At 39.3% G+C, this 26,658-nt stretch overlaps 1 protein-coding gene across 6 annotated transcripts in view; it reads right to left on the bottom strand.

Annotated features, from left to right (window-relative positions):
- Positions 1 to 17,238: 17,238 nt before the first annotated feature.
- Positions 17,239 to 26,658, bottom strand: part of ESRRG (estrogen related receptor gamma) — a 389,975-nt gene continuing 380,555 nt past the window's right edge. For all 6 annotated transcript variants that reach the window (XM_061991440.1, XM_061991442.1, XM_061991441.1 and 3 more), the window contains one exon: positions 17,239 to 21,002. In XM_061991440.1, coding sequence (XP_061847424.1) covers positions 20,758 to 21,002 — 245 coding nt within the window. In that variant the 3' untranslated portion in view covers positions 17,239 to 20,757. The remainder of the gene's footprint in view (positions 21,003 to 26,658) is intronic.

Here is a 26,658-nt window from a genome sequence, read left to right on the forward strand (position 1 = left end):
GCAAAACATTACTGTTCTGATAAGTAGGACACATTTTTACAGATTTATATAAAACATTGAGCATGACTGATATCATCTGGAAACTGTTTGATATGTTAGTCCACAATGACAGCTGAACAGCAGTGATAGGAAAGCTTCAAAGATGCTGAAAACCTTCCTTTTGAAGCTGCCAGACTGAACACTAGCTTTGCGTTATAAAAACTGCGCGCCGCCCCCCCCCCCGCCCCATGTAGAAAGGACTTATTTGACTGTATTTCAGGTTAATATGGAAATAAAATATTCATGGGCAAGCTGCCAACATACTGTAGCCCAAATATAGGGGACAGATTATGTAGAAGTAACTTGATCTATGTTTCCTCAACCTTTAACTTCTCTTTTTAGAAAGCCAACAAGGGGGGAAAAAAGTAATAGCATGTTCTGTGATGAGTAGATTTGCTCAGTGGAAATTACTTTATTTGGAAACTTATATTGCCTCTCTTCTTGACATATCCTGACTCAGTCAAATGTACCTTCATATGAGCACCACACAATAACTTCATTGTCAGTAAGTCAAACTGGATCACGTTGGACCAGCATACAAGGAATAAAATATTTGCATCATTTAGTATTAACTTCCAAAAATGCATACATAAGACTGAAATAATACTCTCATACATTACTTTTCCAGATGAGTCTTGCTTTAAAATTTTTGTTACTTCATAGTATTTACCAGTAGCCTAATTCATGAGGGGAGAACTATGCAATAGCCTCCACCAAGTGACTGAACACAGAATAAGGTTATAAGAGTTTTAAATACATGGCAAATAGGTTTATATGCCTTTTGTACTGAGTGCTTTTCTAAGGAGTAATTTAGTCTACTTTAGAGAATAGTTCCTAGCAGAAGCCAAGCCACTGCTTCTGGTTCAGACTGACTCTAAGATTTTTATCTTGATTTCCTCATAAGAATACTAACATCAGAAGTGTATCTTAGATACAAGAAGTGTTCTAAAACCTTCTGTCTGTATGAGATTTCCCTGTTCTTTGACTCAACTGCAAAATTCATCAGTGTATTTTATATTTAAATATTAACTACTGTAAATAAATGTGAAATAGTTTGTTGGCAACCATCTCAGATTAAAATAACAAGCAACTCATTTATGTCAATTTTGGACTACGCTGAAATAATATTTGGATACATTCAACATTTTTCGTTTCATAGTTGACTAATTTGTATTAGAAGTTGCTAATTCATAATTTGCAATAACTTACTGCAGGCCAGCTCATCAACTGGCACGAAGAAAACAAAGCTACTGTTCTTATCACTTCATGTAAACCATATCCATGGGCTTTGAAGACTCCTACTGGCTCAAATCACAGCTGAAGATGTAGCCCACAATTTAAAATTCACTGAAAAACATTTAAGCCTTCAAACTTAATATTTGCTTGTGTTCATGCTATAAAGCTCAATGACTATAATAGTCATGGAAAATTAACGCTGAAGGGGCACAGACTAATTTAGAATGAATTTGTTTTAAACATGGATGAAGACAATTCATTTGCGTGATTGCCTAGAGAAATGAAGTTTTGGATGATGAAATTGAGGCCAGCTGTTGAGAGAACAGGAAACTCAGAAAAACCTGGAAGAATATGAGGGTGAGAACAAAGTCAGCAATGAGAAAACTGTCTGATCTTTACAGAGAAAAAGTCAAGAAACCAGACAAACTGGAGGTAAACTAAATGGCTAATTCTTATGAAGAACTGTCAATTGTCAGAAATTTTCAGCGTATAAAGAATGAATAAATTATTTTTTAAAATCTAGCCCATGTTTCTGCTTTTTAACTACTTGCAAACCTTTCAAATACACTATTACAAAATATTTTCTGAGTAAATGGGTTTTTTTTTCAGTCATGTTTTTAATTTGCTGCTGGTCACCAGTCTGTCATAAGGAGACTCAGGTCTCAGTATCCACACTGGGAGAGTGTCATCTGCAGTTAAGCTACTCACATCGTCCACTTCTTTTCTAGGACTCTACCACACAGGGATGAGTTCAGATCTCTGTCAGGCATGTTAGAACTTGGAGTTAAACAGCCAACAATCTGCAACAATAGGGACTGTCTGAGAAATTCAGCTTTCCTTTTGCAGTCTATGTTTACACAAAACACATCAAATTGGCTGTGACCATTAAGGAGGTTCTAATTAAAGTCACAGACAATTAAAAGGAGGAAAAAAAGGTTAGCAAAAGAAGGCCCAAACAATAGCAACATTGGTTTTGAAAACCCTCAAATACTACAAAGCCTTTTTGTTTTAGAGATGGAAGAAGGGTGCCTTAGGGTGGTCTCTTCTAGGCTGCCATAGAAAATACACAGTTTAAAGTCTGTTTCTTCCAAAACAGAAACCTTGCAAAAGTGTGTAGCTTTGAGATGGAAATCAACCAAAACAGAATTTACTTGAGCATCTATTTTGCAAGAATACTCTTCCTGTTAATGCACCCCTGAAGCTGTTGCTTTACACTATGTGTATTGGGATAGCAAACTATTTGGCTGCAGTTGGGGAATGACCTATTAGAGAGTAGAGAACCTGAGGGTCCTGGTGAACAGCAGGATGACCATGACCCAGCAATGTGCCCTCATGGCCAAGAAGGCCAATGGCATCCTGGGGTGGATTAGAAGGGCTGTGGTTAGTAGGTCAAGAGAAGTTCTTCTCCTCCTCTATTCTGCCCTCATGAGACCACATCTGGAATACTGTATCCAGTTCTGGGCCCCTCAGTTCAAGAAGGACAGGGAGCTTCTAGAGGGAGCTCAGCACCAAGATATTTAAGGGAGTGGAGCATCTCCCTTATGATGAAAGTCTGAGGAAGCTGGGGCTCTTTAGCTTAGAGAGGACTGAGGGGTGACCTCATTAATGTTTACAAATACATAAAGGGCAGGTGTCGGGAGGATGGAGCCAGGCTCTTCCCAGTGACATCCAATGATAGGAAAAGGGGCAACGGGTACAAGCTGGAGCACAAGAGGTTCCAAAGAAACCCACCTGGACATATTCCTGTGTGACTTGCTCTAGGAGGTCCTGCTCTGGCAGGGAGGTTGGACTAGATGATCTTTCAAAGTCCCTTCCAACCCTTTTCTCCTTTCTCAGTTAAAGGAGAAAACCCTTGATACAAGCCAACCTGAGAACACAAAGCCTGACCAATGTATTAAATGGTCCCTTAAATCCTTAACAATTACTTAAAAAAAACCCAACATTTAAAAAAACCCGAAAATCACAAACCTATGTGGAGGTTAATGCAAATGCCAGATGGGTAACTCAGAGAAATGTCTGCAGTTAGCAGCATGAGGAAATCTGAAGGCCAATATGTGCAGACATTATGGCAGATAAGGTAGTGCAAAGTAATCCTCACAATGAGATAATATAGCTTTTTCATATAATTATGATATTTGAAAAATGTAGTAACTTCATTCGAAATATCGACATCTAGGCAACATAAGCTATAACATTAATAGGCTGAGTAAAGATAATAAATAGTTTTATCCTATTTAATCATAAATTTGGCTTAATGACCTTTATCTGATTATATGAGCAGCCCAAGCAACAATATTAAATAAATAAATAGAATATTAAAAGATTGTTAGCAGATAAGCCGCTTGGAAATTTCCAAATTAAATGTATTTGGCTGAGAGAGAGCTCTGCCATTTAACAGTATATACATTTTGAAAATTAAGACAACTCTGCAGGTGCTGCAGCTCAGCCCCAACCCTGTTGCTGCCCCTGCCCACTGCTCTGAAAAACCTCTCCTTGGCACCCTGGTGTAAAACAAAGGGTTTTTCAGGAGAGATGTTGGTTTGGCCTTTAGTCATGTAGTTAACTTTCTATTTTTAATAAAACCTGAGAAAGCCTCACAGCTATAAGTTTCCCTTTATTTTTTATTATACACAAATAGTAGTCATCATATAGTTTTCTAATGTGCTTGAATTAAAGAAACCCACACCTAAGTTGTGCTCGTAGGCTTGTATTAAACACAAATAAGTCTCCATTCCCCGGTGGACACTGCACTACTGCACATGGCCTGGACAATCCCGTACACATTTTCTCAGCAATAATACCAAGAATTAAAAGAAATTGCTGTTACTTCCACCACAGTTTTCTCCCTTCTAACTTGGTTTCCACTTTTCATTTTCTTAGCTTTTTGCGCAAACCTTGAACTTGACTGGAAAACAGATTCACTTAGAAAAGAAATTCTTTGCCACATTTGCCGTTTTTGTTTTATTTGTGTGGTGTTTTTTTTCCAAAGCAGGATCAGTTTACTCATCTTGTTCCCAGCATTATCACAGAAAGCTCTGCTGACATACCAGAGCAGGCCAAAGATTTAAATCGGTACTTCTGCCAAAGGTAGACCTTCACCATAAGTCAAGGTGCCTGCTAACTTTCTAAACAGGCTTGATTGGTAATGGAAAAAATATTATAAAGAAGCTCTGAAGTGCAGGTGTTATCCCAGAATGACACTGGCTGTATGATCAGAACAGATAATGTTTTATCCTGGCTTACGAATATATTTGCATCTAGAGATCAAAATGAGAATTTTATCCCTTTGGCAAGTACAGAATCCATGTTTTAATGGGAAAAGAAAGTTACAACATGGGGTCTGTCTTTGTAAAAGACTTATATACACATATATCTCAGATACAACAGGAAAAAAAAAATATTGGAGGCAAATAATTGAGCCTTCATGTAAGTTAAAATAATACTTTTGTGACTGACATTTTATCCTTGCCAGTTTCCCAAGTCTAAAATAATCTACAGGTGAGTCCCTTATCTTGAGATTTTCTCCAGTCCTCTGAACATGACTTTCCACTCCTGGAAAGCTACCTACTCAGGTCAAACAGAGAAAGCAACAGCTTTCTTTGCCAGCTAGTGGTTCTCTAGAAGAGACCCACTAGGCACTGCTGAGACCTACCTGCTGGCAGAGCTGGACTGGGGGTATGCTCAGAATCCGCTATTCAGTTTTAAATGATCATCACCCCTACATCCCCATCGCTAGTGCAACCACCTTTGTCATACCCTGCACCCTAAAAGGCACTCAGCTGAGGTGCTTCATCTTTTAGTTACATTTGCTTTTAGTCTTAAATTACATATCTGTAATTTATCTGTAGAACAGAGTACGTGATGGACACGATATTTTGCCAACAAATATTGCTTAAATTGTAGCAATAGGTTTCTGCTACGTCTGTGTTGAAGATTCAACCTGTATACCTGTCTCACAAAACAAATTATGTGTGCAATAAAGGCCAGAAAATGTTATCTATTTCCTTATACATCTAGTCTTGAAATACATAATGTTAGAACTGATACATTTCTGTATGCATTGAGTAATTAAAAAAAAAACCCTCTGATATTCATGGAACAATGACACAGATTTCTATAGAATGCATTCCCCTACCTTCCTTTCTCATCATCAGTATCCATGGTTTCCCCTTCTATGTCTTGAAGTCACACTGACCATACATTCAGCCTCTGTCCTTGACTTTAATAAGAAGCTTCCCTGAAACTTCTCATGCACCAATTGTTAGTCAAAAAGCCAGAGAAAGTAATACTGAGCTTCAGGCTTTCTGTCAGAGAAGACTTTAATTTGAGCTTCTCCATCTTGCTTTTATCCTTCATGAAACTTTCCAGAACTGACTATTCCCAAGATGTTTATCCTCTCCTCCTCTTCTTCCCCCTGCTGATTCCAGGATGGAACAGGACAGTAGGTTATAGGTGGAAACAGCTACAGCCTGAGCCATACAGTTTAACAAAGAAGAGGTCCTTCCTTTCACACAGTATAAGGACAGATGCTGAGTGCTTTCTAGCTGCCTTTGCAGACTACTGAATGTGTTTGTTTGGGGAAATATAAATGACAAATTGACTTTTAGATTAATGGCTACCATATTGGTAATGTACAAATCACTTTTAACAGCCACTATTAACTTGGTAAAGAGAAGCTTGCTAACTGCTCTTTAATTAAGTACACTTAATGACCTTAAGGGGATTAGTAGTCTTGTCTGATAATCAATAAGCATGGCAAGATTGCTGCCCCATAGAGAGGGGCTAGAGAACAAAATTAATCTGTGCAGATTAGTTCTACCTAGTCTGGTTTGTTTGCTAAGACTATTTCAGAATTACTTCATCTTAATGTTTTTTATATTTATATAAAATATTTCTATTTTACTAAAAAAAAAACCCAGAAGATGTTTTACCTCTTTTGTCTAGTGTTAAAATGGCACACGTATTTGTTGAGAAAATCCTGTATTCTGGCCAGAAGCTAGTGTAGATTAATTTAGGTGAAATTTTTAAAAGAATCTCCATAAAAGGCTGGAGATTGAAGGAAAGGGCACAGTACCTAGGAGGGTGAAACTTGGTTCCCACAAAATGATCCCCAACCATGGCAGAATCGCTGCCTGCCCCTGCCCAAAGCTCTGACTGTCCTGGGCTGTGGGTTTCCCTCCCTCGTCTTGGTTGGCCCACAGCCATTCATTCCAGCAGCTAGAAATATCTGTGTGAGCACCCCATCTCAGTGACTCTGTTCTCACCATGGGCCCTATTCAATAGTTTTCTGAGGGAGTGCTGCCTGTTTTCTGTGAAAGCTGGACTCCCTCCACCCCTCCATAAACACACCTTGTCTTCCATAATCTGACTTTCCTCAGCTCCTTGGAGACACACACTGTCTTCCACCCTTCACTGCACTGCCTTCTTTCTTCTGCCCTCCTCAAAATAATTACAATTCAGGCTCTAGCAACACCAGTTCCACCCAACTTAACCTATTAAATGCAATTAATTATTCTGTCTATTCTCCAGCAGCTCACCTTTCCCTAGCCAGAAACTTCCCCCACAAAATAGGTGTGCAGGTCTCTCAGTAGAGGGAACATCCACCCTTGATACCCCAGCTCTTCTGCTCAAGATTACTCAGAGAGCATGTTGTCCCATTCATACAGGTATTTCTCCCCGGCAAGTGGCCTGGAGCTCTCCTTAGAGAAAGCTGCAAGTGTTATGCTCTTCCTTCACACAGCACATTCTGTTTTCTGGTTGTTATTTGGTATGGAAGTTTGTCTTTTACTCAGGATTTAAGACCAACAGAGAAGGTGTAACACACTACTGATTTGCGTACTAGACATATTCCAAGGCAAATTTTGGTCCATTAGATAAAGCATGGCAATTTTATTCTTTTCATATTCCTAGCAAATATGAGGGAGCTTTTTGCAGAAGAGAGATAGGGAGGTAGATTTTTTTTTTTCTTATTTTTAAGAGCTGTGTCCACCTCAAGATTCATGCCTCATCCCAATACAAAGATTCATCCCTTTGATTTGAGAGCTGATATTCTAAGGATTCAGAAGATAAGTCTGTAAGCTTTGCACTGTGATAACACTATAAGTCTAAAATACAGAGAAAAGTCCGCACTGGTGAAAACATTCCCCCTTCCAAATGACCATCTTTCAGGCTCAAACATAAACTTACACTTTGATTGGAAGTAATATGAAAGCTTAAGAGAAATAAGGAGTTACGCTTAGGAGCAATTTATGAATGGTATCACTGGTTCTTCAATTTTCCCTGAAAATAAAACTCCTCCCTAGCTCTTGCAGTTCAAGTGTCATGTCTGCAGTAAATCAAGAGACTTAATTGTAAAAGAGAAGCCTCTCTAAAGCATGTATATGGTATATTGACACTTATGCTATCAGAGCCATAGGGATATTAAAATTGATTTCCAACAAGCTGAGGCCTTCTGCTTTCTAATCCTGTGTCCCACAAATATATATTAACCCAACTCCCTAAACAGGAGTAATTAGCTTCCTAAAATAGGTGCTCATGTAGAAGGTAGAACATAGATACTCAGCTTGCCTTCACATAGTTCAACTTCAGCTGCCAAAGTGCACAGAACAGTTTACATACTGACCAGGATGAAGTTTTATTGCTCTCAGTCTATAGGAAGGTCCTCACACTTCATTAAGCACTTGGTACATAGTGACCTGATCAGAATCCTCTCATTGCTATTTGTACTCACCTAACATTTTTTTTCTTAATGATATTTTACCTTCCATGCAATACTTTAGTTTCTAAGACCTTAAGACCAGAAATACTTTCATTATACATGTTGATAAAATGGTTCATCACCCACTCAGTCCAAACAGTGATAATCCAGCCAGGCTTCAGTATGTCCAGGCTTTTAATCGTAGTTAAAACCAATCACTAACCTGATGTATTTGAAGTAGCTCTTCACTCCAGACAAGATCTTGTACCCAAGCTCTAAAACACACCTTATTCAATTGACCAAACCATGGCCTTCTCTCTTTGTGCTTTAAATACAGATGGATTAGGCCATCCTGTTCCTCACCTTTAATTGTCCCAGGGCAACCCTTAAACTCATGCCAGCTGAGAGCAAATCAGCCTAAAATACCTGGAAGCCTTGTGCTGGGCACAGGTGTAAGTGAAGACCCAAACAGCCCTATCAATTCCAGAGGGGAACCTAGCTCAGGCCACCTTTTAGTCAGGACAGTGGCAAATGGAGAGATGGGGTCAAGTCACTATGACTCTCCACAACCCTTTGAGTTGTCCTGCGGCTTAAGCAAAATATAGGATAGAGCTTTCGTTCCCTATCCCAAAATCAAAGAGCAATGTTCTGCTTTTCCTGTTAAGATGCCTCTTTATCTCAGTATCTGCCTGCTATCTTCTTAGCCTTGCAGGCTCAATTAATATTCTGCAGTGACTTAAAAATAATAATGATAATAAATTAATATAACTGTATTAAGTCCAAGAGTTATGACATAGACATAAGTTTTTATCCTCTTCTCTGATGAATACTCCACTCCAACATATTATTTCTCTCTTTTTGTCAATATTTGGCTCTCTCTCTTCCCATAGCTGCATTTTCATTCATATATAGGCTGCTTTTCCTTTCCGCAAATTTTGCCTCCCTCTTCTAACATGGACATGACCTTCTTACATTCAGATTCTTCCATATTCATGGGCATATTTGATGACTACTGTTTGCTACCCCTTCTGGCCACTGTTAATCTATTTATATTAACCAATCTCTGTGACAGACACCACATTGCTGTTGGCATGGTGTATACATTTTAAATAGATTTTTAAAATGCATTTGGTAAGTCCTTTCTGAAACTCATTGCTTTGCCAAAATGAAGTCTACTGAAAGAAGTGCAATTTGACTGGGCCACAGTGCCAAATACAAGTAATTTGTCTTTAAGCTGGAACATCTGCTAAGAACATTTGACTTCAAGAATGCCACTTTTTGAGTCATATAGCTTTTATCACCTGCTTTTAGACACCGATGGAATAAACAAAGAGGAACAAAGGCTCGGAGCTACCCGTTGTAGGGATTCGGTTACCAGGTATCACTGCATTCACTGCAGCATGACCCAATGTGATCAAAAATGTGATACATCTTGTATGAATCAGGCATGATCAACTACGCTGCAGATGCTATCCCCTTAGAAAAATGCCAGTAAGTAAATGGAAGGGAGACAAGTTAGCTTTTCTTTCTATTAAATATCACCTTTCTCTCCCCAGCTGTTTCATTTTTAAGTCTATAAAGAAGTGATACAGTCCTAAAAGGTTGTTGTAGGCTCTCTTGTTTTCCTTGGAGCTATAAACCGTGTTGTGGATAGGCTTGCAGATCCTTTTGTTATGCTGCTCTTATGAAAGGGTTTTGAGTGTAAAAAGTGAGTGACCTTAATCTTTTCACATTGGGAGCTGAATTTTTTTTTCCCCTGAATCTTCTGGTTGTAAGACAGAGTCCATTTATATGTAAGATATAAGAATAGCCTGGCTCAGCAAGTCATTTAGAAAGACATTTGGTCAATGTAAAGGAGCAAGGGAAGGAGGGGGAAGGGATCCCCCTCTCCATTGTACACTTTTGTCATGGTCACCTTGTGAGTGGGTCTCTGTATCGAGGTGACAAAGGAGCAAGGGAATCAATGTAGGAGCTATGTAAAACCTCATATATTGCAAGTATAGGCAAGTTTACATTTTACAGCATTATCAAAGCCCATCTTAAAAATTTGCCCCAAATCCATCAACATACCACAATCTCAAATATATCAAGGTTTTTTTTGTTGCTGTAGTCGGAGTGTAAGATATAAATAAGAGAGGATAAAGAGTTATGGAAAGACATTGAAGAATTTACTCATTTTACTCCAATCTAAGATGCAAAGCAAAACCAGCACAGCACTGTAGTCATCTGCATCTTTTGTTGTTGCTTTACAACATGCTGAATTGGCCTTGAGAAGAGACCTGTTCCCTCCAACAATGACTTATTTTGTACATCTGTAAGGAGTTGAATACCTAGACAATATTAGCCCTCACCTACATGCATGGACTGATTCATTATTTCTCACAATGTTAATGGAACATGGGAGCTTACGTAGGCCTTGGAGATGGAAAAGAGACAGTAAATGTATGTCTGAGTTCACACAACCAAACTAGAGCAAGACAGGAACTTGTTGTGATGGATTTGTGTTCCTTCACCCCATTACTACTCATTAGAGAACACCCAAGGCCAGGTTGCTGGTGCTGCTGTAAGCTGTTTACGTTGCACCCTGCAGATTTAAACTTCGCAGAAGCAGATGCTGTTGTACAAGGCTCATCCTGCGGCTTTTAGGGTGCCTTGAGCAGAAAAAAGAAACCAACACAAGATGCATCAGAATACTGCTGATATCAATTATCTGGAGCAACAGATGACTGCTAGGGTTAGGCTGACACTGAGCCAGTCACCTGGGAATGGGGAAGAAACAAAAGTGTCTTTAAACCACAGCATAGCATGAGGAGATATGTGAGTACCACCCTTTTCAGGAAAGAGCCCTTTCAGAGAAAGCTAATGGCACAGAATGCACATGGAGACTGCAGTAAAAGCCAGAAAGAAAGAATAAAAACATGTCTAGTGAAATTGTATGACTGTGTGGGGGTTTTTAATTTTTTTTTCTTTTGCAGGGAGGAGAGGGATAATTTAATAATGCAGCCTGTAGGTTTTTTTCATAATACGAGCATCAGGTTATATCAGACACCTTCCTTTTTGTTTATTAACCAGCAGAACTGCTTTTTGCATTTCTAGAGATGCTGCTCTAGATTGTAGCACCAGGTCTCAAGCCCAAGCTTAGAGTGTCTATAGTGTCCACTAAGTAGAGTCACATGGAATCTTGGGGGCACAGCTAACCTGTGTTCCATGGCATCTCTAGGACCAGCCCGAATAAACTTTGTGCTGCTACTGTAGGTACTTCTTTCAGGTGAAAATACCAGTGTGGGCTGGGGACCGTGGAGCCATGAGCTGTGCTGGGTAGCAGGATGCGCAAAGCAGTTTCTGGAAGGAAATTATAATTTCCTCCTCTGCCTTAAATCCAAAGTTTTAGGGCTGCATTGAGAACACAGTGCTGGGCCTGCAGAGAGGAGGAGCAGGAGTAGCAGGGGAGAAGGAGAAGTGAGAAGGCTGAGTGGAGGGATGATTTTCTTTCATATCACTTCTTTTGTGATCATGGAAAAAGCTGCTGTACAATTATGCTGAAGTTTCACGGCAGAGTAGGAACAACCTGACATGAATTAACTGAAGTGGAAACCGCAGGCTTGATCTGGGATTCAGCCCCTGCTTGAGGAGGTTATTCCATGTCAGCTGCTAAGCCTCACAGCTCAGCCTCGATGGGCTGTAGACATCTGATTGATTAAGATGTTTCTGTTATGTAGGAAAGGACAAAATATTCCATGAAGGTTGAGATCTGGGTAAGGAGAGAAACCTATGTACCTGGCAAATCTGTGGGGCAAAAAGCTTGCAGGCCCTAGGGAAGACTGAGGCACTTCTGTGTCAGTATATAGAGATTCTTACTGGGATTCAGATCCAGGTATTTACTTTTTTATTTAAATCAAGGTAGCAGTGAAGAGCGAATGATATTATGGAGTTTTTTCCATTCATTATCTTCGAGGAGTCCTATAAACCTCAAGTTCACCTCTGGAAAGCAATACTGGCACTTCTGTGACTCCTTCACAGCCTGGTATGAGAATCGTGCCCTTACTGATGACTTCTTACTGCCAGTCCCTCACCTTGTGGGCATTCCCCAATGAAGCTGTGAAATTAGACAGAGCATGCTAGATTGATCTGGAGAGTGTTAGGAGTGTATATCGTGAAGCACTTGCTATTTCCTTTTTTTTTTTTCTTTTTACTTTTAACCCTTTCACTTGGCATTTACCTTCTAACTCTCTCTACAAAGCACATTGAGGGACTGACTACTGGAGCAGGCTTCCCAGAGCCCAGCCAGGTGAACATCTGTAATTTGCAAGCCTTGCCTGTGTTGCCCGTGAGGGGAGCCTGTATGGATGGCCATCCTCAACCATGCTGGCTTGCTGTCCCGGCCGCAGTGGTCCTGGCTCTGACAGTCAGAGCACGGCTGATGTGAGTGGCTGGCAGCTTCACTGAGGGGCTAGCAAGTGCAGTCAGAGGGGGATCATTGCAGGGGAGGTGTACCCAGCAGTCCTCTCTTCCCCTGTCAATGTTCCTCCATCTTCAGGAGTGTGTGGTAGCTCCTCTAATAGATGTCTACATTTTGATGTGAGGCAGATAACCTGCCCTTAGCACCAGTAGCTTATAAGTATCTCCATGGCCATGCTAAGATGGACCCCACACTTGAAGCACCTCTCTGAGTAAAGCATTTTTTCAGCAAAGTAGGGTACAAAGTCACCCAGTCTTGAGACAGAGCAGCTTTTCACTGGCATGACCACTCACGCAACAAGGGAAAAGGCAAACAGTAAGCAGCCAGTCAGGCCCCATGAACAGGAAACGCAATATTAGAGCCTATTTTCAGCAAGATGAGAGATGCAAACCCACGGCACGATTTCTGCCCCCCTCCCAGTTCTCGGTGCTGGATTGAACAAGGCAATCACGATGCTGCCCGGCAGCTTGTCAGTCCACGGGATCAGCTGCTCTGCAGCGGGCAGCCACGGTGGCATCGGCTGATGAGTGAGGAGAGGCCACGAGGCAGTACAGAAGTAGAGGATTTGTGTTAAGGCTTCGGGACTGTCTTAAATCTCCGACATCTGCCAATTTAAGTACAGCTGAATTGCTGGATAATTCTGCTGGTGGCGCTCCTGGGAACACCCAGCCAGAGCAGAACAATTTTGAAGGAAATTACATGAGCTGGGATTTAGTGTTGTCTCTTTAGCTTGTGGAAGAGATAATCTGGCCCATTTAATGTGGAACAAAATTTGCTCTGTTTCACAGGCATAAGGAGATAGTTTTGCCTTGAGAAAGCAGCAGTAAATGACTCTGAAGTCCTGCTGTCATTCGTTCGCCGAGCTGCTGTAACACAGAGTGGCAAGGGCTGTTTTCTTCGGCCTCTTGCTACATATAAGTAACGCTCTTTTATAAAGAACACCACTTAGTCTTACGACAAAATTCCTCTAGTGTGACACAGAAGAGCATTGACATCATTCTTGAAGGCTAGAGAATTTATGGCACAGTTAATTATTAATTTGGCTGGCATTTGTAAAGTAGAAGGGAGTTCTTGTGCTTTTAGGCCATGCTCTCAGTGTGTAAATCTCTTGTATGGCTGCCATAATAATATTCCTGCAGCTATGTTGTCACCTATTGTAATTTTTCTGCTAATAAGAAAATTTAAACTAACCAGGAATCCTAAATTTGGAGACTAGTTGTTTATTTCAAATATACTCTAGAGAAATAATAATGCAGTTCTGCTCTGAATTTAATTTAAACAAGAACAGGCAAAACAAATCTCTGCGGAGGGCATTTGACAATAATAAAATATTTCTCCCAGCGGGTGAGCTGGTAGCAATTGTATTGTTGCCATCAAAGCTCACGTTTCAGCAGGTCATTACCATCATAACAAGCCCTTGGACCAACTGGCATGGACATGCAACATTGAGCTCCTGATGGGCACATTATTTCAGACCTTTAACTTCATGGAGAACAAGACAAATACTCCTGGGAATGGAGGATTATATTTTGAAATTCCTTTCTTTTCTGTTCTGCTTAATAATAAGAGCCTGCGTGTAATCAATCTACCGCCACTTGCCTTTTTATATTAACGGAGATTGTAAGGAGCCAGGCTTGGGAATCTGAACACTAAGAAAGAGTGGCCTTTAATCTTAACAAAATACTGAAGATTAGCATGGCTGGGATGCGGCAATGCAGACACTTTGGAACACTTGTGAATAAAAATGTTAAAAGCAAATAAATGCACCCATATTCCTTTTTTATAGTGACTTCCTTCCTTCCTTCCTTCCTTAGCAACCACAAGGAGGGAGTTGGTGATCTATATGTTTGAGACATCCTATACACACTGAATTGGCACCTTATCAGAAAGGGAAAACACTCTCCACCTACAGCAGGCAGGTTGTATAACGAAGGATATTGTAATTAGCAAAGTGGTATGTGAAATTAGAGACCTCCATTACACAAGAGATGAAATGCAAAGTAAAGGAAAGGTGTGAGTAAAAAAATAAGCTGCTACCGCAAATAAAACAAAGGCTGTAGAAAAAAAAAATCAGAAAACAGACAGAAACTGTCCAATTCTGGAGTTTGATGCAGGAGCCAGGACAGGTTTCTGCAGCAAAAACTTATACACAAAAAAATCACAGGTGTTTTTGTGCTTAGGGTTTGGGTTGTTTTTTTTTCCAGTAGGGTATTGGGTGATGCTGCAGAACACTTAAGAATGTACAGCAAGAGGGCTTGTCCTACTAAGGACAATATTCTCATCTTGGTTGCCTTGCAGTATCTTTTGGTTTATTTTGGTGGTTTGTCCTTCCAAAAAGGGTTGGCTTTTTTAACGTATCTAACCTTGGTCAGTATCTCAGCAGCATTGGCGCTGTGTACTAAGAAAGTCCCATAACCACAGGTGTAATCACACTGACTGGTGAGCAATTTTCATGCCATTCCTTTCCCTAAGAAAGGATCTGCTGCAGGGACCACACCACACTACTTTTTATCAGTGTTTGCCAGGCCTTTTCACACTGTGAACTCACAAGGTCCAAAAAACCTGCCAATCTACCAAAAAGCCCAAATCCTATCAAGTTAGACACTTACTTGGATCCGAAGCTCCAAAGAAAACTCAGAGCCTGTCAGAAATCCCACACCATTTAGTAGCCAGCTCAGCAAGCAGCAAGTTTTCCTCATGCATCAATACTGACGGCACGGGCCAGCTTGCAAGCGGGCACAGGTGCCAGAGTAACAGCGTGGGAGGAGCAGGCACTCCATGGCCAGGCTGGCGTGGTGGGAAGGGTGGGAGGCTCTCCAACAGGCATCTATGGTGGCAAAACCATGCTCTTTTATTGGGGGGAGCAGAGGAGGAAGGGAGAGGAAGAGGGGATGTAAACCATGCCAGTCAAAATCTGGTTTTGCTGAGCTAAGCCATATCCACAATGGGAAGACTGACTGATGTCCCTTTTTTTAGCAAAGTGGTGTTGCTGCAGCCACAGGTTGGGGCTGTAGCAGCTGAGAGCTGAGAGGATATGTTAGTCAAGCTACAAATGCCAGTGCCCCAAGCCATTTTTGTACCTTCTTTAAAGATTTAGTAGATATTTTCGTGATTTAGAGAGGTTTGTGCTCCCAGCCAAATTCCACACCGTTACCTACTGAAACATTTCTGCCTACCAAAATATTTCCAACACATTTTTGTGTCTGCTCTGGCTTTACTGCAGAGACCATGTAGGGAAAAGACAGAAGGACAGTATGACAAAATCCCAAAACAGCACTGCAGAGTCGCATCCCTTGGGTGTTCCTGTGTTTTCTCTTCTGTGGGGCTAAATTTATGATTGTATGGTGCTTCATGGTCCTCTCATGAAAAATAGCATGGAAATTGAATTATTTTTAAATTGTATGTGGACATTTTAACCAATTATTACAGACAATTGTATGTTGGGGAGGAGTACCTCTGCATACAATTTTTTTTCCCTTTGTGAAAATTTGTAACCCTACTTTTTTTTTCACTTTTAAGGTATGGTGCAGTATTATTTTTTCCTTTGAAGAGGCACTTTGCAATAATTGAACGTCAGATCCCAAAAAAAGAGAGAGCCCCCCTTTCTGTGCATGCACATGTCTGTGTGTATGTGTATGTATGCTGGTGTACACAGCGGCGTCAAGGCCAAACACCAGTTGTGACCTCCTTTGAAGAGCCCACGTAGGATCCATCTTTCTATTGTTCTGCTGCTCCTTTTAATTAAAACAAACAAAAACTCACCCCAGTTTCCCAGGACAGTTAAAATACAAAAGGTACTGGTTGCAGGGAAGGGGTGCCCTCCTGTTTTAGGCATGTTGCTACTGAAAGGCTGTAAAGCACAAAAAAAGCCCCTGGCACTGCCCTGGTACTTCCACTGAAACAATCCCTGTCCCTGAGCATCATTGTTCTGTTCGGTAGCCCTTGTGCCATCAGCCAGAACCTCCAGAGGACAGCTAGCAGTGAAGGTGAGAAATACATTGGCAAATACAATGACAAAATACTATCAAGATAGGCTAAAAAGCAAGAAAAGCACACATTAGCACTTCTATGATGGTTCCTGAAGGATCCACAGGAAGGAGAGGCTGACCCTGTGAGCACGAGGCGGGCTGCAGCTTTTCAGAGGTAAAAGGCTGAGAGGCCATTTAGGGCCAGTCTGCAGCCATGCTGTCTAAACCCCCTGGATCTCGCCAACTTATCAGTGCTCTTCATTAACACCAATCTATAGTATTGCTCCAGTGGTTATTTACTTCCATTCAGAAAAAGCTGGGTCAAATAATGCAGATTTATTTATTTATTTCTCTGTTTTACTCAGAACAGATAAAAGGAGTCTCCTGCAGTAGGAAACAATAGGCTCGGTTGTTAATGGAGAAAGCAAATAAGTACTTCTCGATGATATTAATGTGATCTTAAAATAGTGGGAAAGTTTTCTTTTATGACATTGACAGAGAGGCAATGATTTTGAGTAATGCAGGTTGATGTGAAGATGCTTTAAGATTAAATAAGTGCTATATAAAGGCCTGCCAGCCTGAATTCTAATGTGCTATGAGACATTTTGCATATTTAAGAGTATGCAAAATGTCTTGTACCACACTGGAATTCATTCTGACAAGGCTTTATATAGCGTTTATTTACACTCATATTGTACTTTAAGGGAGAGGTGATAACGCTGGCTCCTCTTTGAATGGAAGTAACAAAAGGTAATGCTAATTGCTCTGTTCCCTTCTCTGAAAAAGAAAACAAAAACCAAAAAAGCCCCACAACACAAAAAATAAAATAAAAGCAATCAAAAGTGGAAGCTTGTTTAATATTGCTCTACCATGATCCTGAAAGGCATAATAATTTGAGTTACACATCTGAACTGATTGGAGTTACAGAATCATATCTCCTTTTTGCATTTAACAATATATACAATATAAAATAAATACATTTACACAAATGGACATTGGTTGGAGCACACGGTATGATACACATCACAAAAATATACAGTTGATTGCTATACAGATGTGAAGCCCATCTACAGCTATAGACATGTTTGTTTTTATTTGTTGTTTTGTTTCGGTTTTTAACTACTGGCTATTATGCAACTCCTGGATTATTATAAGCAGTTTAATTTATTCTTTTTTTTGTCCTTTTGCGATCTTTGCACGATAAGACTGCCGTAAAATGTTTTCCTAGGCAGGTAAACAGAGACGCTTAAATAATTAAAATACAATCACCAACACCCATTTTCTCTTCTATAAGAAAAATAGCAGTTTTAATTTTTTATATCTTTTTATGTTATCATTTAAATGCAAAATAGTGGAATAAATACAACAATCTGATCTGATTGAAACAAACGTGTAACTTCTGGGAGTTACACAATCATATTGCTTTAAATAAGAAAAAATTAAAAAATGAAGCAAAAATAGAAATTAAATCGTTATGGCTAAAACATACACCCTTTGAAATTTTCCCAACACTTCACATTAAGTAAGTGGTCTTGAAAGAACTCTTCTCCAGCAAGGTTTAAGATGAACAACATTATAAAGCCCGTGCAGTTCTTTTAGCTATGTTTCAGGTAATGCTTTTACAGTCTTGAGATATTTGTTCTTTTGCAGCTCCAAAAAATTACGGAAAACGAAAACTAAAGTTTGCACCGTGTACCTTGAACATATCTCCATTTTTTTTGTTTGTGTGTGTGTGTGTGTGTGTGTTTTTGTATACTTCTAGTTGATTGGCTTTTGACCCTGAAGCCCAAGTTCTTTAATGTGACACAGCAAAAACAATATTTTATATTATATATTTATATATATATAGTGTACTTGAACAGTAGCAACTTAAACCCTGCACAAACTTTCTGGAAAATAAACTTTTTTTTTTTTGCACTCTTACATATATAAATAATCTTATAGAATCAGCACCTTTTTCCCAGGAGTTGTATTTTTTTTTTGACATTTTTCAAAAGGGATGTGCCAATTTCTGAACTCCTATCACAGCTATAAATTTCAAGTTATTGACCATCTGAATGAATTGCTAATGATGATTTACCTAGAATCACACTACAGTCACTTCTCTACTGAGAAAACACAATCTACAATATAGTCCCATATAGCTAATGATAGATACACAGGTTTTTTTTGTTGTTTTTTTTTTTTCCTAGCACAAGGCCGATGGAGCATCAGCCCATTGTTATTTTGTTTAAAGCACACAACGTAGCAATAGTTTTGGAAACTTGTCCGCACCAAAAAAGTTTTGCAACAACACAGAGCGAGTTAATAACAACATCTGAGAGATGATTGGATAAAAGCTATATTTACAGCATTTAAAAATTAGACTTATCTATAATCTTGAAATATTCAAAGTTTTATTTCTAAGCTATACATTGGTAATTCTATAATAAACTGTTACAGAAATTATCCCTTGTTTTGAAAATATCATGATTTCAGTGTGTTATCTGTTCATAACGAGTATTTGTTTGGAGTTTCGATCTCTTAATTATTACTAGGAAGAACCTTATTACCGGTAAGGAATAGAATATACTACTGTAATCTCCTGAGGAATTGTACATCCAATATTGTCTCTAATTCTACCCTGTGTCTATAAGCACACACCACAAGAATCCAAACACCACAAGAAGAACAAGACAACAGTCTTTGAATGCAACATAAAAATTCAGAAAAGCACAGCAAACATGAAACATTGAAAAGCTGAACTACATTTCTTTTGTTTGTTAGGATTACAATTTTAATTACATCTGTGTACATAGAATAAGGATGTTCACATAGTACAGGGAGCAGCTACTAACACTGGTACATTGGTATAGCATTTGATGGAGGTTATTGTTTATTGGTTATTTAGCGACTGTAGTTTTCTGGGGGCATCTAATCGGTTTATACATTAGATTACACCTCGTAACAGTCTTGAAACTGACTGACTTTCATGCTGTGACAATACTGGTTGAAAAGCACGTATACTGGTTTAGCTACTTGTTAAAGATCGCGATTTACAAAACAAAGTCTAAATCAATAAATAAGGTACAGAAGTGTTAAATTCTTCAATTTGGTCAGAAGTCTACTACTCTGATTTCTTAATTTCGCCAACGTCAGCGTTGGCCTTATTGCCTCTAAGCTACTGTCGGTTCATAGGGTTCTTCTGCGTGTGAGGTTACAATTTTGCAAACAGGCAGGATCTCATTCATTTGCAACTGAAGCAGATAGAAATCGCATAGCAACTATACCTCTGTACAGTCGCTGTCTCCTAACACCGTTACAGATTGGTATTTGACATGGAGTATTTCTACGTTAAGTCTACTCGGATATACTGCAGGTGTAATCTAATCCTTTGAGTCAGTGAACATTTAGTTATAAACTGGAGCTCATGTTAAGAAACTGGATGTTTTGGACCAGACTGGCACACAACATAAATTGCATCCGTGATAATATGCACCTTCCCTTCGACTATTGCTTTAGTAAGATAAATTCCCACATTAATAAATGGCTGAAAACTGGTAAAGCTGGTACAAAAAAATCTCTGTTAGTAAGAAGAAACAAAACATTTAAAAAAATCTTCCTTCAGGATTCATTTGTACTTCATTATTGTTCATCATTGTTCAAGCCAGCACAAAAATGCAGTATTTCTTTCTCTTTAGTATTGCATGAATGAATAAAGCTTAAACTATTCCCTGAAAAAGTTACATTGTCACTAACCTAAGAAATATCTGGAAGACTTGAAAAAACAATTAAGGAATCAAATGGCTGTAACTGATCTAGATGGAAAATGCAATGATAAGAAGCAGCCGATGCATCGTCGCTTAGTCGTCTAATTAGAGACTGCTCCTATGAAATCTAATACTGCATTCAGTCAGTTCATCGTGTTGTACTGTACTGCTAGGTACGGTGGTTCTCTCTTTGATTCCTTTGTCATTGGGGACATTATGGTTCATAATAAGTTCACTGGCATCCATATTATGGATTTCCATCCTTTGGCAGGCCTGGCTTCCATCTCTCTTCAATTAGAGACCTCTTTTAAAAAGTTCAGCAGCAAAGAAAAAAGGGAAAAAGAAAAAAGGAAAGGAAAGAACAGAAAGGAAAAGAGAGAAAAGGAACAGGAAAAGAAAAACTGCATCAGAAAGACACAGAAGAAAAAGTTGAAAGCTGCTTCACAGTCTTGCTGCTAAATATCAGTGCAGTCATTTTCTCCTTAATTAAACACTAAGTTTCTTTGCCATTATTATCCTGTTTATTTTCCCTTTTCTTTTTTTTTTTTGTTTTTGTGGTTTTTTTTTTTTTTAAAACGTGCATGATGGGGAAGCCCATGATGCTTTTAGTCAGACCTTGGCCTCCAGCATTTCCAAAAAAAGTTTGTGCATGGGGACTTTGCCTTCCAGTTTGATGTTGTAGAAATGCTGCACAGCCTTGGTGGAGGTTTGCCTCAGGAGCGGGAGAGTCATCAACATCTTGCCTGCGCGACGTGGGTCTTCCATGTGCTGCCCAGCCTCATAATCCTGCAGAGCCTCATGTAAGACGTCCTGAAGTTTCTGCACTGCCTCGACATCCTCTATGTGCATTGAGTCTGCAAAACAAAGGAGCAAGAGATTTCACTTTGGTATGCCCAAAGTCAGATAATGCTAGGGCTGCACAACACTTTCACACAGAAAGAAGGTAATTACCCACTAATTTCTATATTGACCTTCAGGAAAATAATCTGGAACCACTGTGGAACTATGACTGTATAATTAACTCTCGTGTAAGTAACTGTTCTCCTCCTGCTTCTCAAACAAGTAAAATGGTCACCCTCGCTGTTCCATAAGCCATCTCTTACGGTTACTGCTTTGAAGAAATGAATTGATGACTGCCCAACTAAAGAAAAGCCTGGTAAAATTCTGTACCAGGCTCCAAGGCTGTGGAGTTGGAAGCCCTGCTCAGAGACTCTAATCATGGGATTGGGACCAGGACCACTGCACTGACCGATGGGAAAAACATGTTTGACGCAACTTCCTGATAGGTTTAGCTTTTTTTTTTTTTCCCCCCTTGGACACATTCAAACAGAAGGGCAACATTTAGTATGTTCCTGAAAAGCATCTGTTCTGCAAAACTAACATCTCCTACAAGGTGTTGTCCTTCTCTCCCACCTATTCAGAGGGTGGTTTATCTTGTTATTGTTGGGGTTTTGCATTTTTTTCTAAATCACTCAAAGCAAGCACCTCACCCTGTACCTTTCCAGCTGAGATGCTTTGGTGGTGTAAGTATCGAGCGATAAGCCTAGACACAATGCACACCAGGAACTAAAACTAAACTGCTAAGTGACCTGGAAAGATTAAAACAATGGAAGTGTGAAATAAAAAGAAAAGATCTATCTGAAATAACTGTAAAACCTTCAACAGCATAGATACTTTCTCAGGGAAGATGTCCCTGAGAACATGCGGTTACTGGACCATACTGAGATGACTTTGGACGAGCAGCCCTAATTCTCTGACTTTTATGTAGTCATAAATGCCAAAAAAACCATTATGTGGTCCAAAGTGAGGCAAATGCAAGTAAGGAAGAGCAGTCATAGCTGAAAGAGGCCACCAGACAGCCCTCATTAGCTACTGAAATCTGGATGACTGGCAGATGCAGACACAGAGCCAATAAAACAGAATATGAAAATCTAAGTGATGTGAAGGGATAGGCTACACTGAGCAGGCTTAGCTCAGGGTGAAACTGGGACTCAGTATTAATGATATCCTTGAAAACTCTAGTTAGTACAATGCTGCTTTGCATCTTAATTTTTTGTTTTGGAATGAAGCTCCTGTTCCCAGACGGAACAGTGACTGAGGAGTTGGGTGGTGAAGAAGCTCCTTCTATCATTGCTTCCAAGCTGTGTACTAAGCAGCCTGATGCCCTGGATCAGTATTTTGACAGAGCCTCATGTTTTACCCTGTTGATGACAACAACATCAAATTTTGCACGTGCTTCAAATATCTGAATTACATTCAGAGAATTAAGATGCAACTGAGATTCATTTCCTAAAAGCTGATGTGCAACTATTTCCTCAGCTAATTAGGCCAGATAGTAAATACCTCCCTCTTTTCAAACACAAACATGTAAACTAAAACACAAACCAGTAAGTAACAGGTTAACAAAAATGTTCCAGCTTCTATTGTCAAAACAAATGTGCAAATTGAAAAGAAAAAAAAAAAAGTTACAGCTCCTGCTCTAAAACAGATACTTAATTATATACAAGTTTGGATCATTTAGCACATTTTATTGATTCTGATGACAGTTTATCTGTTAATTACACATAATGGAGTCCTATGGGAATTTTACATGTTTAATAATTCTGAGTCTTAGCGAATACATGCTCTAAGAAGCATGTGGTTAAGGCATACGCTGCAGGGATGTGATACTGCACATCAAGGTGCACTGTGCTGAAAGCAGAGAAACGTAAAAATCTCTCTCAGGGAAAAAGAAGGCTAAAACATTTTTGAAAGAGATGACAGGAAAATATTACCTCTAGCAAAATTTAGTTCTAATTAATGTGAGACCAATCCCCAAATCCATACATTTTTGATAGTTTTATAAATGGCAATTCTATTAAATAATTCTGTGTCAATAAGAGAAAAATCCCTGAATTCTATATCCTAGAAACAGATGTAATCAATACAGACATGCTAACACACACATACAAACATAAATGATATCTTAAGTAGCGTCCAGCCATCGGGCTTAATTTGGGATGCCAACTCGAAACAAATTGTCGTCTTTACTCCCTGACTCTCGCCCTTTGATTTCACCCTTGTGCTACAGAAAACACAATGTGCTACTCCAAATAACTTTTCTATAAAACATCCACAGTTTGTGCAGAAATTACACATCTTTTCCTCCTCTCCCCAGAACCCCAGTGCCAGGGCCAGATTTTCTGGGGAACCAAACAGGTGCCTTTTATCATAACAAATGCCTGGTAAGTCAAAGATTGACTGTTCTTGTGATATATGTATAATTTTTACACCATACTGTATAAAGGGACAGGTCTTTCAGGAGAACCTGACTGTAAATGTTTAGTTTTTAACCCTGTACAAAACGAGTCTGATTCTTCCCAGAGCAACCATTTTTGAGTTTCAAAATTGATGGACAGAGTCCAGACTAACAGATATTTTGCAAAGAGATGAAACTTCCCTGAGATCTTTCTCTCTGCAGTTTGGATAGTAACATGGCTTGCAGCATTAGGAATATCTGCGGTCTACATATTTCTTAACATTGAAGCTGAGGAAAAGAGAACACCCACAGAAAATGCGAGAACAGAAGTTGAATGAAAATCTGTTCTCTGGTACAACTATTAACACTTGACGCTTTTAAACTCTCCCACTGTGTGGACAATATCTTAAGGGATCTTATCCTCTCCTTGCAAGTGTGACTGCATAGTATCCATCCAGTAAGCCGCGCAATTGCTTACATGCAAAAGTAATAGTGGTAAAACATTTAAGGTATTTATTGCTGTCTTTGAAATCAATTTATCAGCTGAGAAGGAAGTGACCAGCCAGCTTTCTGCTGGCCTAACACGAGCACTCTGCTCCCCAACTGTAGTTCGCAGAGTTTAGGGAGCTGGGCCCCGGGAAACAGATTATGTCACAAGAAATGGGGTAAGAAAAAACACCAGACGGGCATTTCCTAACAGTGATTAGGACTTCAAACTGTTCTTTTAAAATGGTGCTTTAGCTTGAAAGACCTTAAAATGATTTAATCAAATTATCATGATAATTTAACTTCCCATTTACAATATAGATTCAAATTCATTTCAGCTTTACCCATTCTAGGGTCTGCTAATGTTTAAATGCAAAGTCACTAAATCTGTGCTATTTAATTAGACCATGATTCAGCTTGCAGATTGCTCAGGAAAATATTAATCTCTACAAAGATCCTTCTTTCAGTTTTAGCCTTGCAGTCTGGAACTTCCACTTTATTCCTGATATTAAACGAACACAGATCTTAATCCCTCAGGCGTGAGCCTTTGAAAATAAGGAAAATGGTTGAAAACACTGAACTAGCCAAGGGGAAAAGAAGAGGAAGAATAAGAGAAGAGTCTTTTCAGTAACTACAGACTGGCAGATGTAGAAGTGAATTCAGAGCAAGTTAACTTACTGCTGATAAACCAAATCCTCGCTAGCAAGAGAAGGAAATGTCAGTAAGAACCACTATAACTTTAGGAAACAAGAGTCTACGGGACACTCAAAAAATAAAGAAATACTTCACAGACAATGTGAAATCGAATTATAAGTTAGGTACAAAGGTTTTGAATGTTCTTCCTATACCAAGAAAAACCCTTTTCTTTTGTTTTTGATTTGTTTTGTTTAGTTGGTTGGTTTTTTTTTTTTTTTAATTGGCTTTGTAAAGAGTCTGGATAACTTATCCTACGCAGGTAATATCCAGAGGAAACCCATACCCAAATGTAATACTCTTGAAAATCTGTGCCTATATAAACAATGAAATCAAAGAGGGTAACTTGGAAGTGTAGTCATTTGAAAGCAAGCAGGATCTGATTGTTAACTGCCCCGCAAAAAACCAAAAAAACAGTATCCCAGGCTGGTGAAACTAAAGAGCTCAACAGATACACACAAGGCTTGTTAATAAGATGCCCTGCTAAGACATGGAATTTCAGTCTAGCCAGGGAGGGAAAGTTGTTACTAATCAGTGTCACGATGGAAAGAATGAAAACCATAAAGGAGGACACTGACTCATTGGGATCTGCTTGGAGAATCTTGTTCTATCCTTCCAAATGCTTCTTTCACCACCACAGGATGGGAAAATAGAATTGTACCTCTTCTGATCAGCTGATTGATTGTATCATTGTGCAGAAATGTGAGAAAGCTAGAGTTCTCATCCAAGAAAAACACCACAAGATCCAGACAGAAATTCAGATTACAATCTACCTCATTTTAAATTCAAGCTTCATCTCAAATGCAGCAAACAAACGTTCAGCCACCTAGGAATCACTCAGAACACAACACCAAGGGTGATAAATAGCTAACAACTGGAAAGCACCTGAACTGAGGGCAAGGAGACCTCTCAAAACACTGCTCTGAGGATCAAAGGGCAATATGTATGTGTTTTGTATATAACATCACTAAGAAGAAACCCGGGGGTCTCAGATTAAGTGGTTCTTCACATCAGAAAATGCAGGCAGCATAAAGGAAGAAATTATTATGGTGAGTCAAGCAGCAGACATTAAGATGCTGATAAAGCACAAGAAGAGAGGCAAATATCAACAAGTACTTGAAAGACAGCAATTGCTGTGATGTTTGTGATGACGTACATCTGAGCAGCTCATACATCCAAACCAGATAAATCAGTTTACAAACCTGTAGGGTCCTGGAAGAACTGGATAGGGTAACTAGTAAGAACAACAGGCAAAACGGTTTTTGCTTTATGCAAGGGCCAGAAAATCTATCTGGACTATGACTCAAGTTATTTCCTGGATTGTACTGCCAATCCAAAAACCTCACAAAAACCACTACAGTGTTTATTGACAGGTCAACTGTTCTCAGAATTACAGAACTCCTTCCTCTCCTGCATGAAATGTATGTCAGATTTACACACAGGGAAACTTGAATTTTTTGCAAAGTGCTTGCCCACACCATGTTTCTGTATAAATTTTCTGAGAAACACAACACATTGATGTTTTGAAAAGCATATTGCTTAAAGATAGAAAAAGCCCAATGAAATTGTTGGCAGCAAACCAAACTAGGTTCTCGGTTCCGTTGCCCAGTAAGAATTCCCATCTTTTTTCAGTCTGGAATTTAAACTGCTCCAGATACTCACTTTGGTCCTCTCAGTGTAGAGCCAACAAATATACTTAATTTTGACCATCTATTTGCTTGTCTTTCCGAACAGAACTTTTTGCTGGGATCTACACAGTTAGGCTACAAGGCAAGCACATAAACCCAAAGTTTTTTTCCTTTGCAAAAGAATATGGCAAAAATGGGCTGAAATCTGGATTATTCTATTGCAAGCAGATACTTCCATCAGAATATATGTTGGAAATTAAAGGGGAATAAATAATAATTCCCTATCCATAGTAACTCTAGACATCAAAAACAAAAAAAGTAAAATAAAGGCTTGTATGATTGGTTTTAGTGAATAAGCTCTTAGACTGGATTGCACTGGGTTGGCCTACTTTTAAGAAGAAACACAAGAACTGAAGCCTCAAAACAGTTTAAAAAAAACAGTAGGAAATTACAGTGTAGTAAGAA

Source organism: Colius striatus, chromosome 2, assembly GCF_028858725.1.
Source record: "Colius striatus isolate bColStr4 chromosome 2, bColStr4.1.hap1, whole genome shotgun sequence".
In the NCBI taxonomy this organism is placed as follows: domain Eukaryota; kingdom Metazoa; phylum Chordata; class Aves; order Coliiformes; family Coliidae; genus Colius; species Colius striatus.